Source organism: Cuculus canorus, chromosome 2 (genome assembly GCF_017976375.1).
Source record: "Cuculus canorus isolate bCucCan1 chromosome 2, bCucCan1.pri, whole genome shotgun sequence".
Lineage (NCBI taxonomy): Eukaryota > Metazoa > Chordata > Aves > Cuculiformes > Cuculidae > Cuculus > Cuculus canorus.
In genome coordinates this window covers 114,563-131,305 of record NC_071402.1, presented here as the reverse complement: position 1 = coordinate 131,305, position 16,743 = coordinate 114,563, and the positions used below count along the sequence as shown (strand labels likewise).

Sequence of the window (16,743 nt, the reverse complement as noted above, 5' to 3'; positions counted from 1 at the left end):
ACTCGCTCTCTGTGGGTCACCCACTGCCTGTGGGTCACTCAGTGTCCGTGTGACACTCGGCGTGCGTGGCTCACTTTTCTCTGTGGGTCACCCACTGCCTGTGGGTCACTCAGTGTCCCTGTGACACTCGGCGTGTGTGGCTCACTCGCTCTCTGTGGGTCACCCACTGCCTGTGGGTCACTCAGTGTCCCTGTGACACTCGGCGTGCGTGGCTCACTCGCTCTCTGTGGGTCACCCACTGCCTGTGGCCACTCAGTGCTGGTCCTTTGCTGTCAGTGGGTGTTCAGGCAGAAAGGCTCCTGTCCCGCCGTGGGGGCAGCGTTGTGATACCAGGCAGGGCAGCAGCCATGGCCTCGCTCACCCTGTCCCAGAGGCTGGATGCTGCCTTCGGTTCTCCCTTTTCGGTCGACTTTGGGGAGCTGCATGGCCTGCTGGAGGCCATACTCCAGCACCTGGGGTTGCAGGACCTGCCTCTCCGGGCGGTGGGGCGCAGCCCGACACCCCTCCTGGGGAGCACCCACAGCCTGCAGTGCCCCAGCAAAGAAGGGGAAGAGGGTGGAGGCCCCGGCACAGAGCTGGAGCCACTCGTCAGTGTGAAGGACGCACTGGCGGGGACAGCGAGCAGTCTCCAGGTCACCTCTGTGGGGCAGCTGGAGAAAGACGCAAGCGAGAGCAGCGTCTCCAAGGTGAGGCTCTGCCCAGTGCCCTGGGTGCTCCCCTGCAAGACGCCTGCTCCTCCGGGCTCTGCGCTGTCACTGTGCTGGCCTCAGACCAAGGTCTGGTTTTAAACCCAGCTCACAGTGGCATGTGGGGCTGCACTGCGGGAAAGGGATGGAGTTTCGGGGTGGAAGAGCTGGGGCCGAAATGCTGCTCCGCGTGCTCTGGGTCCTCCCTACGTTGCCACCAGTGAGTTCTGGCGGCTCTGACGCAGCCAACGGTGGCTGCAGTTGTGGGGCCGGATCATGTGCTGCCCGCGCGCTCTGTGCTGGACACAGCGGGGCTGAAGGTCCTGGTCCCCAGGGGCCCTCCCAGGGACTCATCCCTGCCACCCCTCTTCCCCAGGCTCTCCTTGAGATCGACGCAATGAAGGCAGCGCAGGAACGCATGGAAGCGGAAATCCAGCAGCTGCAGAAGGCACTTGGCTTGGTGAGCTTGGTGCCCCTAGGATGAAGCTGAGCCCTCACCCTGCTCTCTGCCTCTCTGCTCATCCCCCCTGCCACCCCGGCCCTAACTTCTGTGGCCCGGCTGAGCCCTGTATCCCTTCTTTCCCCAGAAGAGGCTGAAGGACAGGCAGACAGGGACTGGGGAAACGGTGGGAGGGTGACCTGGGCTCTGTCCTCACCTCTGCAGGGCTGCTTCTAAACGTGCTGCCCTTTGCCTTCTCTTCCCAGCAGGGCAGTGGGGGCCCCTCAGGCCCTGTCAAGAGCCCCAGGGCAGAAGAGGACACCCAGCGCGGGACCAGATCAGCGCCTGGCACCCAGACCGGCAACCTGGGGACCCAGCCAGGGTCCCCTGTCACCCAGACCCCCACCCTGGGGGCAGAGCTAGGGTCCCCCAACACCCAGACCCTGACTCTAGGGGCACAGCCAGGATCCCCTGGCACACAGGCCCCCACTCTGGGGACACAGCCAGGGTCCCCTAGCACTTCGACCCGCACCCCGGGGGCAGAGCCAGGCTCCCCTGGCACCCAATCCCCCACGCTGGGGAAACAGCCAGGATCCCCTGGCACACAGGCCCCCACCCTGGGGACACAGCCAGGGTCCCCTGGCACCTCGACCCTGACCCCGGGGGCAGAGCCAGGCTCCCCTGGCACCCAATCCCCCACGCTGGGGAAACAGCCGGGGTCCCCTGGCACTTCAACCCCCACCCAGGGGGTTAAGCCTGGAACCCATGGCACCCAGACCCCCACCCTGGGGGCAGAGCCAGGGTTCCCTGGCACCCAATCCCCCACTCTGGGGAAACAGCCAGGGTCCGCTGGCACCTCAACCCCCACCCTGGGGGCAGAGCCAGGGTTCACTGGCACCCAATCCCCCACTCTGGGGAAACAGCCTGGGTCCGCTGGCACCCAGATCCCTACCCAGGGAGCAGAGCCAGGGTCCCCCACCACCCAATCCGCCACCCTGGAGGCAGAGTCAGGGTCCTCTTGCAGCCAGACCTCCATCGCAGGGACACAGGCACAGGTGTTTCAGGAGATCGGGCAGCTCGGCATTCTCTATGCCAACCTGAAGGAGCAGGTGGCCCAGCTGGCAGCCAGCAAGGCGGAGCGCTCCGAGCTTGAAAAGCTCCACCAGCTCTTCGCGGAGGGAGGTGAGAGTCCTGGTGGGGCTGGTGGGAGCTGTTTGGGGTGGGGGCACTCTGGGTGAGAGAAACACCATGCTCACAGCCTGGCCCCGAGGGCGAGACCCCCTCACCAACCACGTGTCCCCTTGGACCACGACTCTCCAGGTCAGAAGAATATCACCAGTGCCCTGTCCGACCTCCAGAGCCAGCTGTCCTCTCTGCAGAGCCCAGCCAGCGACCTGCAGGGTGAGACAGGCAAGGTGAGCCAGCGGCTGGCCCCGAGGGGGCTGCGGGGATGCCAGGGAGGAGTTGGGCACGGAGGGGGCAGGCAATGAGCCCCCGTGCCGGGACAATAAGGGGGTTGTGCCCTGACTCTGCCCCACCACCGTTTCCAGATCATGCAGCTGGAGGACGCCCCTGGAAAGCTGCAGGTGCCTGGAGCTGAAGGGAAAGAGGACATCAGGTATGAGACCACCCTGCAACTGGGGTGAAAGGGTGGGAGAGGGTTTCCTACGCCATGGGGCTGCATGGGAGCTCAGGGTGCTGGAACCATGGCGCATTGGGGCACACTGCAGCAGCCCCATGGAGGCTAAGCCTGCCTGTGCCTCTGTCTCTCTGTCCAGGTTGCTGCTGCAGGAATTAAAGCAGGAGCTGGGAGAGCAGCAGCAGAAGAGCCAGGCCACGCTGGAGCAGCTGGTGGACAAGAGTGCCGATCAGCTGCAGGCACAGGTGAGGTGCGGGGGCACAGTCCCACCAGCCACTGGCTGAGTGGGGTGATCCTGGTGGGTTTCCCAGCCACGTCGCTGGGATGGATGGGGCCATGCAGCCTCCATGGCACCTAGGCTCGCTGGCTGCGTCCATCCCACCTCAGAGCCTGTTCCTTCTCCACTTCCTGCAGCTGGATGAGTTGAGGGTGGTGGTGGAGAGCCTGAGGCAGGCAGAGGGGCACGCAGCGCACCCCATCTGCAGCAAGGACACCGGCACGCAGGTGGAGCAGCTCCTGCAGCACTATGAGAAGCTGCAGGAGCAGGTGGAATCCGTCATGTGCCAGCAGGCAGCGGGCAAGGTGGCGAGGCAGCGGCATGAGAAGAGCCAGGTAGGGAGGTGGTGGCGTGGGGACCTTGGGAGGGGCTGCTGGGACCCCACCACGACTGGCTGTGCTTTGCTGTGACGTGGAGGAGTCCCTCGCTGCCCCCGTGCTTGGCTTCTACAAGCCAGCAGCATGGAAGGAAAAAAAAGCCTTGGGCGAAATGTCCTGCTGGCACCGACAGCCCGTGGCCGCTGGCCAAGTCACCTGGGTTTGCCTCCACGGGGCAGCCAGTCCCCCTCGCACAGCACCAACTTGTCGCCTTCCTCCTGCAGCAGGAGGAGAAGCTCCTGAAGCACATGCAGGCCAGCATTGCGCAGCTGCAAGCACAACATGAGTGGCTGGGCTCTGCTGTGAGAGACCTCCTGGATGGCTCTGAGAAGAAGCAGAGAGATATAGAGGTGGGTGGCTGAAAACCCCGTGGGGTCTGAGCATCCTCTAGGCCAGCCCCAGGCTGGGGATGGCGAGAGATTTGTCCCCCCCACTAACCTGCTCGCAGCCCTGCAGAGCCCCAAAATTACCTTCCAGTACCTGAAGGGGGCCTACAGGAAAGCTGGAGAGGGGCTATTCACAAAGGCTCGTGGGGCTAGGACGATGGGGAATGGGTAGAAACTGGAGAGGGGCAGATCTAGACTGGACATGAGGAAGAATTTCTTCACTATGAGAGTGGTGAGACAGTGGAACAGGTTGCCCGGGGAAGTTGTGTCTGCCCCATCCCCGGAGGTGTTCAAGGCCAGGTTGGACGGGGCCTTGGTCAGCCTGATTTGGTGGGATGTCCCTGCCCATGGCAAGGGTTTGGAACTAAATGATCTTTAAGGTCCCTTCCAACCCTAACTATTCTACGATTCTACGATTCTATGAACATGTCTTTCCTGGAGGTTTGGGGCGTGTGGGGGATGTGCTCGGCTGGCTGGGAGGCAGCTCCCACCGTGCTGCGTCATCATGGGGTGCTTTCTGCTTTGGAAGGCTCTGTTCCTGTTCCTGGAGAGGCTGGAGGAGAAGAAAGGAGAGAAGGAAGTCCTGGAAGTCGATTCGGTATGTCCTCAAGGGGCCGCTGTGCCAGGCAAGGGGATCCCGGGCAGAGTGACAAATGCCCCCTGTCCCTTGGGTGCTCGATGGCAGAACCGGACAGAGGGAGGGAGGATTTCCAGACCAACTGTGGGCCCCTCACCAGGCCTCGGTGTCTCCCTGCAGGGACCAAGCCCACAGGGCTGATGGGGCAAGGGGGGCCATATCGCCACTTCTCCTTCCGACACCGGCGGGCCCTGCCCGTCTCCCATCAAACCTTCCTCACCTCTCTCCTGCCTCTCCCTGTTGCCAGAAAGCAACCAAATCCACCGCGGGCAGCCAAGTCAGCCGAAGCCAGTTTGAGGCCAGCATGGAGCGGCTGATGGAGATAATAGAGAAGATCCAGAGCCAGGGGATGGCCCAGGAGCAGGGCTTGCAGCAGCTGCAGCAGCAGCTCAGGGAGGTGATGGACTCCAAGGTGAGGGCTGATTCGTCCCCGCTGCCAAACGCAGGCACTTTTGGGCCGGGCAGACTAAGGCAGCCTCCGTCCGAGGGTCTCCCCTCCCGGCTCTCTCCCGGGGACCACCACGTCCCACGCCGGGGCAGCACGCTGAGCTGGTCCACCTGTCCACAGCTGGATCGCCCGGAGCTGGCGCCTGTCCAGAGCCAACTGGAGCACTGTAAGAACACCCTGAAGCAGCTCAAGGACATCGTGCCACAGACAGGGACAGCCGATGGAGCAGCTGGGATGAAGTGAGTGTGATGGGCACAGGGGTGGCTTTGGGGAGAGCGCTTGTCCTGTTTATGCCCTGTGGCCATCACGGCCAGCGTGGTACCCTGGCACGGGAGCAATTTAGCCAGCAAACAGTGGGGATGGAGAGGAAGCAGCTGGGTCTTCTCCTCCCACCAGGAGCCAGCAGCAGCTTCCCCATGCCAGAGAAGGCACAAGGAGGGGATACTGGGGTGTGGGTACAAAGGCTTTTCTGGGTTGAGGGTCAGGGCTGGTGGCTCGTCCTCCCGGGCAGGGCTGTGACACGCAGTGCCCTGCGGACCTGGCTTGTGACCTGCCCTCCTGGCAAGGCCCCGGGGTGTAATTAGCGCTGAGGCAAGCGCTGCGAGGGCCACTTGGGATGGCAGGTGTGGGTGCCTGTGCCCTTCACTCCATGTCCCTGCCAGCCCTGGGCAGCTGCCGGGTTTCGGAGCTGGGTGGCAGGGCAAAAGCAAGCATGTGCTGGTCCTCAGGCAGTGGTGACAAAGCCTATACTAAACCCATGGGAACGCTGCATCCCCCAGGCTCAGCGCTGGCTCCCAGGCTGGGAGCATCCCATCCCAATAAGGACTACTATAATCGCTTCCTTTGGCCTTGCCAGCACGCCCAGATCCCATGGGACTGCAGTGGCGTGGGTGTCCGTAGGAGCAGTTCCTGTGCTTCTGGTGGGGTTTGGACACTCCCCTCTGTGGATTCTCTGGTGCCTAATACGAGGTTGAGCTGGTTCCCAGCCCACAAACAACTGCTCTCCCTACTCCAAACCCCTCGGTTCTGGAAGCAGACAGACCGTGTTAGGCTGGTGGGGGACAAATCGGGCTCAACGCCCGGTGGCCCCCCTGCAAATGTGGTAACTCCCTACAGGGCAGTGCGCGGCTCCTTGCTGCTGCCTGTGAGCCGTGTCCCCCCTGGAGCTCACCCAGCCTTTCTCTCCCCTCCCCAGGTACCCGCAGGCCCATTGCCACTGCCTGTCCTGTGACCAACCCCTCGCTGTGACGGCACCCGGACCGTGAGTAACACCCGGCACCGTGGGTGGGATGGGGGAGATGGGTGCTGGCGCTGCCCCGCTGTGTGGGACACGGGGGCTTGGGTGTCCAGCCCTGCCAAGCGCCCTGCAAAGCCCCCTGGACAGCCCTGTCTGGCAGCAGGGGCACAGTGACCCCTGCCCGGGGACAGGGGGCTGCCATTGGGTACAAGCCCAAGGCTCTGAGGTGCTGCCCTGAGCCGGGGTGGGCCGATTGTCCCAGTCACCCACACGCAGCCTCTGCCCTCCCCAGGAAAAAGGTGACCCTCCCATTGCTGCCGCCGTTGCCCACCCGCCTCACTGCAAGCTCCACCACCAATCCCCAAACCAAGGAGACGCAGCAGCACAGCAACAGGTAGGGGAGACGGGGACCCATCTGCAGCCCCGTGGGTGCGAGCTGGCCCAGCCCGAGTCCTGGCAAGGGGGAGCTCTTCCCGAGGGGAGGGTAGAGGGCTTGGGGAGGAGATGTCGCAGGGGGTCGGCTGTGCTTGCCCCAGCTCTGCGGGGTTTTACAGCTCCCCCCAAAGCTGCCCTGCCCTGCCCAGGTCTCCGTCTCAAGGGCGTTTGAGCTGCGCGTGATGAGTTGTGTCTGGTCTCAGCCCTGACTTCGGGCTTGGGGCGGCATCAGGTGCCTCCTGTGAAACGCCTACCCCAAATGCAGCCCTGCAGCTGGGGCAGCCCAGCTCCTGCCTCCTGGTGTCCCTCGCACGGGGTGCAGGGACTGACCACAGGCACAGCCAGTTCACTGGCACCTTGGGGAGAGAGCAGATCCAGCGGGATTGGGGGAGCTGGGAGGGCTTGATCCCAGCAGGGTGTGCCCCTGTGCCCTCCGCCTGGCACAGGGCGCACACGCTGTGCCGAGCGCTGAGCACCCCCGTCCCACAGGGAGCCATCAGCTGAGTGCAGGTTCCTCAGCGAGGCACGGAGCAGCGGAGGCCTGCACGTTACCACCTACCCACTGCCGCAATACCCGTTCCTCCAGCCCAAGCCACCCAGCACCCCGCCGCCGAGCCAGGTAAGAATGGTGAAGGTAGGGACACGGCAGGGACGAGAGAGGCTGAGAGGGGACACTGAGCCCGCCGAGGGGTCCATGCCTCAGTTCCCCCAGGGAGAGCTGGCGGTGGGAGGGTTGCTGGATTCAGCCCCGTGTCTGAGCCAGCCCGCCCTCTCCTTCCCAGCAGGAGGTGACAGCAAGAGTGGGCAAGGACGGCTGTGTCTCCCGAGGCTGGTGGAAGAGACGGTAGCCTGCTCTGGCGGGCAAGGAAGGTACAGCTGGAGCAGACTGGCACAGGGCCCCTGCGGGTGGGAAGGGGACAGTGCGGTAGGGGGGGTCCTGGACACCAGCACCCCTGCGTCGGGGCGGGGGCAGTACCCCATGTCTGGGTGTCTGCTGCCGGGCAGGGGCCCTGTCCTGGGCTGGCAGAGCTGCCCTGGGGCTGCAGGGGTGCTCAGCCCTGCCCCTCGCCCCCAGGTTCTGCCGCCTCAACAGAGGATGAGCCAGCACCTTCTCACAGACACCTCTCCTGGACACCAGAGAACCTCCGGCCGTAACCCAGCACCCAACAGCTGGGCAGCACGGGCAGCAACAGATGCTGGGAGAAAAGCGACTTTCTGATTTTAGTCGGTTTGGATCAATAAAAAAACTTCAACATCTTGTTATTGTTTTATTATTTTCTTTTTGGGGTTTTTTTGGTTTTTTTTTTAAGCAAGATTGGTTTCAAAACTAAAATCCAGCTCCGCTCTTCCCGAGGAAGGGCCATGGACAGCAGCGACAGGGACGGGAAGCATCACCTTGATTAACCTCAGCCCCCAGTTCCAATTCCCCCCGGCCCTGTAGGGGTGGAGAAGGACAGAGGGGGAGGGTGGAGTGAAGTGGGGGGTCTGTGCGGTCTGTGCAAGAAGCCAGGCTGAAATTCAGAAGCCAGAAGGGAAGTGTGCTTTGCTGCAACAAGGGCCTGGGAAATCCAGAGCCTGGAGAAAGAGGCCTTAGCAGCTTCCAGTATGCAAAGGGGCTCCAGGAATACCTGGGAGGGGCTCTTGCTCAGGGAGTGCAGGGATAGGACGAGGGCAACAGTTTTGAGCTGAAAGAGGGCAGAGGGAAAGCAGACAAAGGGGGTTGGGAGTGTTCCTTAGAGCTTGGTGTTGTTTGCCTTGAAGACCTTGGAAGTTGAGAAGGAAGGAGCCAGCTAGCAGAAGTTGACTGATAAGTGGTCCTGGGAATGCAGTCCTAGACAGGTATGGTCGGATTGAAGATCTGAAAGGTTTTTTCCAAGCAAACCATTCTATGGTTCTATGAAAATGAATGTTGCTGAAGGTGAGAGCTGACCTGCACTGATTCATCCTATGGTAGCAGAGAGGTGGCCTCACTATGTCTAAGAGGATAGTTTTCCTGTAGGTTGCTCCATAAGAGAGAATTTGTGGCCAGCTGAGTTAGGCCTAATTGCTGCAGCTGTAAGATCCTTAGAAGTGGCAAATCACCGGGGTAGCTGCTAACGAGGTGCTAAAGGTGTAGAAAGCCTTGCTTGGGCATAATAAGGAGGAGTTGGTGGTTGCACCACCCAAAGGGAGGCTGGGCCTTTACTTGCTCCAAATGGTGCCCAAAGAGGGCCCCAAACCCCGGAAGCAAATGCCTGATATCAGTCAGGGGAGGAATCTCGGAGAAACAGCAATGCCAATGACACTGGGTTGAACGTAATAAAGCCAGTGAAGAGTACCGAAGCAGTAGAACTGAAAGAAGATGAGGAACCAGGAATGAAACAGGGATAGGGTCCGGAGACGCTCAGTTGAACGTGCTAAAGCCAGTGAGAAGCACTGAAGCAGTACACCACCTGAAAGAAGGTGAGCAACCGAGAACTGGGTGCTAAGTATGATGAGCAGCTAGTACACCAAAGATAAGGAGCTAAATGAGAGATTACAGGCCCAAGAAAAGAAGTTCCAGGAGAAGATAAAGGCAGCTCTTGGGGGGGGGGGCGGGAGAGGCAGGGGGAAAAAAAAAGGGGGGGAAAAAAAGCTTCTCCCTCTCCTTCCTCCCTCCGGAGGCCTGGCGCTGGTGGGGTGTCCACGGGACATTTTTCTGTCCCATGACCCAGGAGGGGCGAGGAGAGCAGTTATCGGTGAAGACTGAGGCAAAAGATCCCACCCAAATCCCTTCCCCCAAAATCACCCCCAATCCTTTCCCCGAATTCCCCCAAACCACATCTTTCCCCTCAAGACCTCTTACATTTTGCTTTGAACTACCCCCCTTTGTGGGTTTTTACCCCAAACCCCCTCACTACATCCACCAGAAAGCAACTTTCATCTCAGATCTCCTCACAACTCCCCCCAAAAGATGACTTTCACACAAATCCCTTCCCCAAACACCCCCAAACCACGTCTTTCCCCTCAAATAGTCTCAAATTGCCACTCAAACTCCCTCCAAATAGGATTGGTTTTACCCCAAGTCCCCTCAAAAACTACCCCCAAACGTAACTTATGACCACGCGTCTCCTTTCAAATGCCCCCAAAAGACCACCTTACACCCCAATTCCCTTCTCAAACTCCACAAGACCACGACTTCCACCTCAAATCTTCTTCAGCTCCTCCAAAATAGGACTGGTTTACCACAAATCACCTTCCAAATCCCCCAAAACGCAACTTCTACCACAAGTCTCCTTACAAAATCCCCCAGAGGAGCACTTTCACTCCAAATCTCTGCCCTAAATTCCCCACAACCATGTCTTTCACCTCAAATACTCTCAAACTTCCCTTCAAATGACCCCAAAATATGTTGCTTTTACCCCAAGTCGCCTTACAAGTTACCGCCAAACGTGACTTTCACTGCAACTCTCATTATAAATGGCCCAAAACGACAACTTTAAACCGAAATCCCTTCCCAAAACTCCCACAAAACACGGCTCTCACTTCGAGCCTTCTCGAATTTCCCCTCAAACACCCCCCAAATGTGATTGTTTTACCTCAAATCCCCTCACGCGCTCCCCAAAAAAGTCTTACCTCATTATGATTCTTACCTCAAAACTCCTCTCAAACTCACCAAAAACGCAACTTTCCTCCAGATCTCCTCACAGCCCTCTCCAAACTCTCCCAAATCGCAGCTGCACGGGGCATCGGTTTGAGAATATATCTGCCTGAGATCTCATAACGGTCTCCTCACACACCCCTCGAACTCTCCCACAATTACGGCTTAGACCACAAATCTCCTCATAAATGCCTCAAAAGCGTGACTTTCAACCCCAAACCCTTCCCCAAACTCTCCAAAACCATGACTTTCACCTCAAAACCTCTGAATTTTCCACTCGAGCTCCCACAAAATGTGATTTTTTTGCCCCGTATCCCCTCACAAACTCCCCAAAACATGATATTTTTTTCTTTACGCCAAATCACCTCATGCGGTCCCCAAAAAGGTGATTTTTTTTTTTTTTTTCACCTCAAATCTCCTCTCACAAACACCCCAAAAACACAAATTTCCCCCAGATCTCCTCACAGCCCTCTCCAAACTCTCCCAAACCGCAGCTGCACGGGGTATCGCTTTGCCCGCGAGTCAGTTCAAGGGCTCTGCGTAATGGGCAGTGGGAGGAAAGGCAGGAGGAGGTTTTGCATGGATTTTAATGAGGGCTGGACGGAGCCCAGAGAGGAAGACAAAATTGGGATTTCCCCCTCAGAAATTGTTTTGGTTCTTTATTCCCCTCTCGCTGCGCACCCAGACTTGGGGGGTTTGGGGTATTTTTGAGCAGTGGTGGCAGCTCCCGCACTGCCTGCGTGGTTCAAGCTGCCAGGGAGGGGCTGGAGAAGGCAGCAGGGACCCCGGGCATCTGCCATGCGCAGAGAGAATTTGATCCCAGGTCCTGGCAGGGACCCCGTGATGGTGCCCACGGTTCCTGGGGGCATTGCCTGGCAACGGATAGTGTCACAATGAGCCCTGTCCCGCCCCCATTGTGACACTAGCTGTGGGCACGCACAGTGTGGGGGCACCCACTGCCTGTGGGTCACTCAGTGTCCGTGTGACACTCGGCGTGCGTGGCTCACTCGCTCTCTGTGGGTCACCCACTGCCTGTGGGTCACTCAGTGTCCGTGTGACACTCGGCGTGCGTGGCTCACTTTTCTCTGTGGGTCACCCACTGCCTGTGGGTCACTCAGTGTCCCTGTGACACTCGGCGTGCGTGGCTCACTCGCTCTCTGTGGGTCACCCACTGCCTGTGGGTCACTCAGTGTCCCTGTGACACTCGGCGTGCGTGGCTCACTCGCTCTCTGTGGGTCACCCACTGCCTGTGGCCACTCAGTGCTGGTCCTTTGCTGTCAGTGGGTGTTCAGGCAGAAAGGCTCCTGTCCCGCCGTGGGGGCAGCGTTGTGATACCAGGCAGGGCAGCAGCCATGGCCTCGCTCACCCTGTCCCAGAGGCTGGATGCTGCCTTCGGTTCTCCCTTTTCGGTCGACTTTGGGGAGCTGCATGGCCTGCTGGAGGCCATACTCCAGCACCTGGGGTTGCAGGACCTGCCTCTCCGGGCGGTGGGGCGCAGCCCGACACCCCTCCTGGGGAGCACCCACAGCCTGCAGTGCCCCAGCAAAGAAGGGGAAGAGGGTGGAGGCCCCGGCACAGAGCTGGAGCCACTCGTCAGTGTGAAGGACGCACTGGCGGGGACAGCGAGCAGTCTCCAGGTCACCTCTGTGGGGCAGCTGGAGAAAGACGCAAGCGAGAGCAGCGTCTCCAAGGTGAGGCTCTGCCCAGTGCCCTGGGTGCTCCCCTGCAAGACGCCTGCTCCTCCGGGCTCTGCGCTGTCACTGTGCTGGCCTCAGACCAAGGTCTGGTTTTAAACCCAGCTCACAGTGGCATGTGGGGCTGCACTGCGGGAAAGGGATGGAGTTTCGGGGTGGAAGAGCTGGGGCCGAAATGCTGCTCCGCGTGCTCTGGGTCCTCCCTACGTTGCCACCAGTGAGTTCTGGCGGCTCTGACGCAGCCAACGGTGGCTGCAGTTGTGGGGCCGGATCATGTGCTGCCCGCGCGCTCTGTGCTGGACACAGCGGGGCTGAAGGTCCTGGTCCCCAGGGGCCCTCCCAGGGACTCATCCCTGCCACCCCTCTTCCCCAGGCTCTCCTTGAGATCGACGCAATGAAGGCAGCGCAGGAACGCATGGAAGCGGAAATCCAGCAGCTGCAGAAGGCACTTGGCTTGGTGAGCTTGGTGCCCCTAGGATGAAGCTGAGCCCTCACCCTGCTCTCTGCCTCTCTGCTCATCCCCCCTGCCACCCCGGCCCTAACTTCTGTGGCCCGGCTGAGCCCTGTATCCCTTCTTTCCCCAGAAGAGGCTGAAGGACAGGCAGACAGGGACTGGGGAAACGGTGGGAGGGTGACCTGGGCTCTGTCCTCACCTCTGCAGGGCTGCTTCTAAACGTGCTGCCCTTTGCCTTCTCTTCCCAGCAGGGCAGTGGGGGCCCCTCAGGCCCTGTCAAGAGCCCCAGGGCAGAAGAGGACACCCAGCGCGGGACCAGATCAGCGCCTGGCACCCAGACCGGCAACCTGGGGACCCAGCCAGGGTCCCCTGTCACCCAGACCCCCACCCTGGGGGCAGAGCTAGGGTCCCCCAACACCCAGACCCTGACTCTAGGGGCACAGCCAGGATCCCCTGGCACACAGGCCCCCACTCTGGGGACACAGCCAGGGTCCCCTAGCACTTCGACCCGCACCCCGGGGGCAGAGCCAGGCTCCCCTGGCACCCAATCCCCCACGCTGGGGAAACAGCCAGGATCCCCTGGCACACAGGCCCCCACCCTGGGGACACAGCCAGGGTCCCCTGGCACCTCGACCCTGACCCCGGGGGCAGAGCCAGGCTCCCCTGGCACCCAATCCCCCACGCTGGGGAAACAGCCGGGGTCCCCTGGCACTTCAACCCCCACCCAGGGGGTTAAGCCTGGAACCCATGGCACCCAGACCCCCACCCTGGGGGCAGAGCCAGGGTTCCCTGGCACCCAATCCCCCACTCTGGGGAAACAGCCAGGGTCCGCTGGCACCTCAACCCCCACCCTGGGGGCAGAGCCAGGGTTCACTGGCACCCAATCCCCCACTCTGGGGAAACAGCCTGGGTCCGCTGGCACCCAGATCCCTACCCAGGGAGCAGAGCCAGGGTCCCCCACCACCCAATCCGCCACCCTGGAGGCAGAGTCAGGGTCCTCTTGCAGCCAGACCTCCATCGCAGGGACACAGGCACAGGTGTTTCAGGAGATCGGGCAGCTCGGCATTCTCTATGCCAACCTGAAGGAGCAGGTGGCCCAGCTGGCAGCCAGCAAGGCGGAGCGCTCCGAGCTTGAAAAGCTCCACCAGCTCTTCGCGGAGGGAGGTGAGAGTCCTGGTGGGGCTGGTGGGAGCTGTTTGGGGTGGGGGCACTCTGGGTGAGAGAAACACCATGCTCACAGCCTGGCCCCGAGGGCGAGACCCCCTCACCAACCACGTGTCCCCTTGGACCACGACTCTCCAGGTCAGAAGAATATCACCAGTGCCCTGTCCGACCTCCAGAGCCAGCTGTCCTCTCTGCAGAGCCCAGCCAGCGACCTGCAGGGTGAGACAGGCAAGGTGAGCCAGCGGCTGGCCCCGAGGGGGCTGCGGGGATGCCAGGGAGGAGTTGGGCACGGAGGGGGCAGGCAATGAGCCCCCGTGCCGGGACAATAAGGGGGTTGTGCCCTGACTCTGCCCCACCACCGTTTCCAGATCATGCAGCTGGAGGACGCCCCTGGAAAGCTGCAGGTGCCTGGAGCTGAAGGGAAAGAGGACATCAGGTATGAGACCACCCTGCAACTGGGGTGAAAGGGTGGGAGAGGGTTTCCTACGCCATGGGGCTGCATGGGAGCTCAGGGTGCTGGAACCATGGCGCATTGGGGCACACTGCAGCAGCCCCATGGAGGCTAAGCCTGCCTGTGCCTCTGTCTCTCTGTCCAGGTTGCTGCTGCAAGAATTGAAGCAGGAGCTGGGAGAGCAGCAGCAGAAGAGCCAGGCCACGCTGGAGCAGCTGGTGGACAAGAGTGCCGATCAGCTGCAGGCACAGGTGAGGTGCGGGGGCACAGTCCCACCAGCCACTGGCTGAGTGGGGTGATCCTGGTGGGTTTCCCAGCCACGTCGCTGGGATGGATGGGGCCATGCAGCCTCCATGGCACCTAGGCTCGCTGGCTGCGTCCATCCCACCTCAGAGCCTGTTCCTTCTCCACTTCCTGCAGCTGGATGAGTTGAGGGGTGGTGGTGGAGAGCCTGAGGCAGGCAGAGGGGCACGCAGCGCACCCCATCTGCAGCAAGGACACCGGCACGCAGGTGGAGCAGCTCCTGCAGCACTATGAGAAGCTGCAGGAGCAGGTGGAATCCGTCATGTGCCAGCAGGCAGCGGGCAAGGTGGCGAGGCAGCGGCATGAGAAGAGCCAGGTAGGGAGGTGGTGGCGTGGGGACCTTGGGAGGGGCTGCTGGGACCCCACCACGACTGGCTGTGCTTTGCTGTGACGTGGAGGAGTCCCTCGCTGCCCCCGTGCTTGGCTTCTACAAGCCAGCAGCATGGAAGGAAAAAAAAGCCTTGGGCGAAATGTCCTGCTGGCACCGACAGCCCGTGGCCGCTGGCCAAGTCACCTGGGTTTGCCTCCACGGGGCAGCCAGTCCCCCTCGCACAGCACCAACTTGTCGCCTTCCTCCTGCAGCAGGAGGAGAAGCTCCTGAAGCACATGCAGGCCAGCATTGCGCAGCTGCAAGCACAACATGAGTGGCTGGGCTCTGCTGTGAGAGACCTCCTGGATGGCTCTGAGAAGAAGCAGAGAGATATAGAGGTGGGTGGCTGAAAACCCGTGGGGTCTGAGCATCCTCTAGGCCAGCCCCAGGCTGGGGATGGCGAGAGATTTGTCCCCCCCACTAACCTGCTCGCAGCCCTGCAGAGCCCCAAAATTACCTTCCAGTACCTGAAGGGGGCCTACAGGAAAGCTGGAGAGGGGCTATTCACAAAGGCTCGTGGGGCTAGGACGATGGGGAATGGGTAGAAACTGGAGAGGGGCAGATCTAGACTGGACATGAGGAAGAATTTCTTCACTATGAGAGTGGGTGAGACAGTGGAACAGGTTGCCCCGGGGAAGTTGTGTCTGCCCCATCCCCGGAGGGTGTTCAAGGCCAGGTTGGACGGGGCCTTGGTCAGCCTGATTTGGTGGGATGTCCCTGCCCATGGCAAGGGTTTGGAACTAAATGATCTTTAAGGTCCCTTCCAACCCTAACTATTCTACGATTCTACGATTCTATGAACATGTCTTTCCTGGAGGTTTGGGGCGTGTGGGGGATGTGCTCGGCTGGCTGGGAGGCAGCTCCCACCGTGCTGCGTCATCATGGGGTGCTTTCTGCTTTGGAAGGCTCTGTTCCTGTTCCTGGAGAGGCTGGAGGAGAAGAAAGGAGAGAAGGAAGTCCTGGAAGTCGATTCGGTATGTCCTCAAGGGGCCGCTGTGCCAGGCAAGGGGATCCCGGGCAGAGTGACAAATGCCCCCCTGTCCCTTGGGTGCTCGATGGCAGAACCGGACAGAGGGAGGGAGGATTTCCAGACCAACTGTGGGCCCCTCACCAGGCCTCGGTGTCTCCCTGCAGGGACCAAGCCCACAGGGCTGATGGGGCAAGGGGGGCCATATCGCCACTTCTCCTTCCGACACCGGCGGGCCCTGCCCGTCTCCCATCAAACCTTCCTCACCTCTCTCCTGCCTCTCCCTGTTGCCAGAAAGCACCAAATCCACCGCGGGCAGCCAAGTCAGCCGAAGCCAGTTTGAGGCCAGCATGGAGCGGCTGATGGAGATAATAGAGAAGATCCAGAGCCAGGGGATGGCCCAGGAGCAGGGCTTGCAGCAGCTGCAGCAGCAGCTCAGGGAGGTGATGGACTCCAAGGTGAGGGCTGATTCGTCCCCGCTGCCAAACGCAGGCACTTTTGGGCCGGGCAGACTAAGGCAGCCTCCGTCCGAGGGTCTCCCCTCCCGGCTCTCTCCCGGGGACCACCACGTCCCACGCCGGGGCAGCACGCTGAGCTGGTCCACCTGTCCACAGCTGGATCGCCCGGAGCTGGCGCCTGTCCAGAGCCAACTGGAGCACTGTAAGAAACACCCTGAAGCAGCTCAAGGACATCGTGCCACAGACAGGGACAGCCGATGGAGCAGCTGGGATGAAGTGAGTGTGATGGGCACAGGGGTGGCTTTGGGGAGAGCGCTTGTCCTGTTTATGCCCTGTGGCCATCACGGCCAGCGTGGTACCCTGGCACGGGAGCAATTTAGCCAGCAAACAGTGGGGATGGAGAGGAAGCAGCTGGGTCTTCTCCTCCCACCAGGAGCCAGCAGCAGCTTCCCCATGCCAGAGAAGGCACAAGGAGGGGATACTGGGGTGTGGGTACAAAGGCTTTTCTGGGTTGAGGGTCAGGGCTGGTGGCTCGTCCTCCCGGGCAGGGCTGTGACACGCAGTGCCCTGCGGACCTGGCTTGTGACCTGCCCTCCTGGCAAGGCCCCGGGGTGTAATTAGCGCTGAGGCAAGGCGCTGCGAGGGCCACTTGGGATGGCAGGTGTGGGTGCCTGTGCCCTTCACTCCATGTCCCTGCCAGCC

General features: G+C 61.1%; 2 protein-coding genes across 2 annotated transcripts; both read left to right on the top strand.

Moving 5' to 3' along the window:
* The first annotated feature begins 347 nt into the window (after positions 1 to 347).
* Positions 348 to 7,790, top strand: LOC128851468 (glutamine-rich protein 2-like). Its single transcript, XM_054060534.1, has 16 exons — positions 348 to 686; positions 1,063 to 1,146; positions 1,392 to 2,307; positions 2,446 to 2,540; positions 2,676 to 2,743; positions 2,904 to 3,009; positions 3,179 to 3,376; positions 3,643 to 3,768; positions 4,334 to 4,402; positions 4,689 to 4,853; positions 5,010 to 5,128; positions 6,085 to 6,150; positions 6,419 to 6,520; positions 7,051 to 7,180; positions 7,344 to 7,431; positions 7,637 to 7,790. Exons 1-15 carry the CDS (start codon positions 348 to 350, stop codon positions 7,407 to 7,409), a joined length of 2,649 nt encoding a protein of 882 aa, XP_053916509.1. The 3' UTR covers positions 7,410 to 7,431; positions 7,637 to 7,790.
* A 3,742-nt stretch (positions 7,791 to 11,532) lies between these two features.
* LOC128851466 (glutamine-rich protein 2-like) lies at positions 11,533 to 15,771 on the top strand. Its single transcript, XM_054060530.1, has 10 exons — positions 11,533 to 11,871; positions 12,248 to 12,331; positions 12,577 to 13,492; positions 13,631 to 13,725; positions 13,861 to 13,928; positions 14,089 to 14,194; positions 14,392 to 14,562; positions 14,829 to 14,954; positions 15,522 to 15,590; positions 15,751 to 15,771. The coding sequence occupies exons 1-10, from the start codon at positions 11,533 to 11,535 to the stop codon at positions 15,769 to 15,771; spliced, it is 1,995 nt and encodes a 664-aa protein (XP_053916505.1).
* The last annotated feature ends 972 nt before the right edge of the window (positions 15,772 to 16,743 follow it).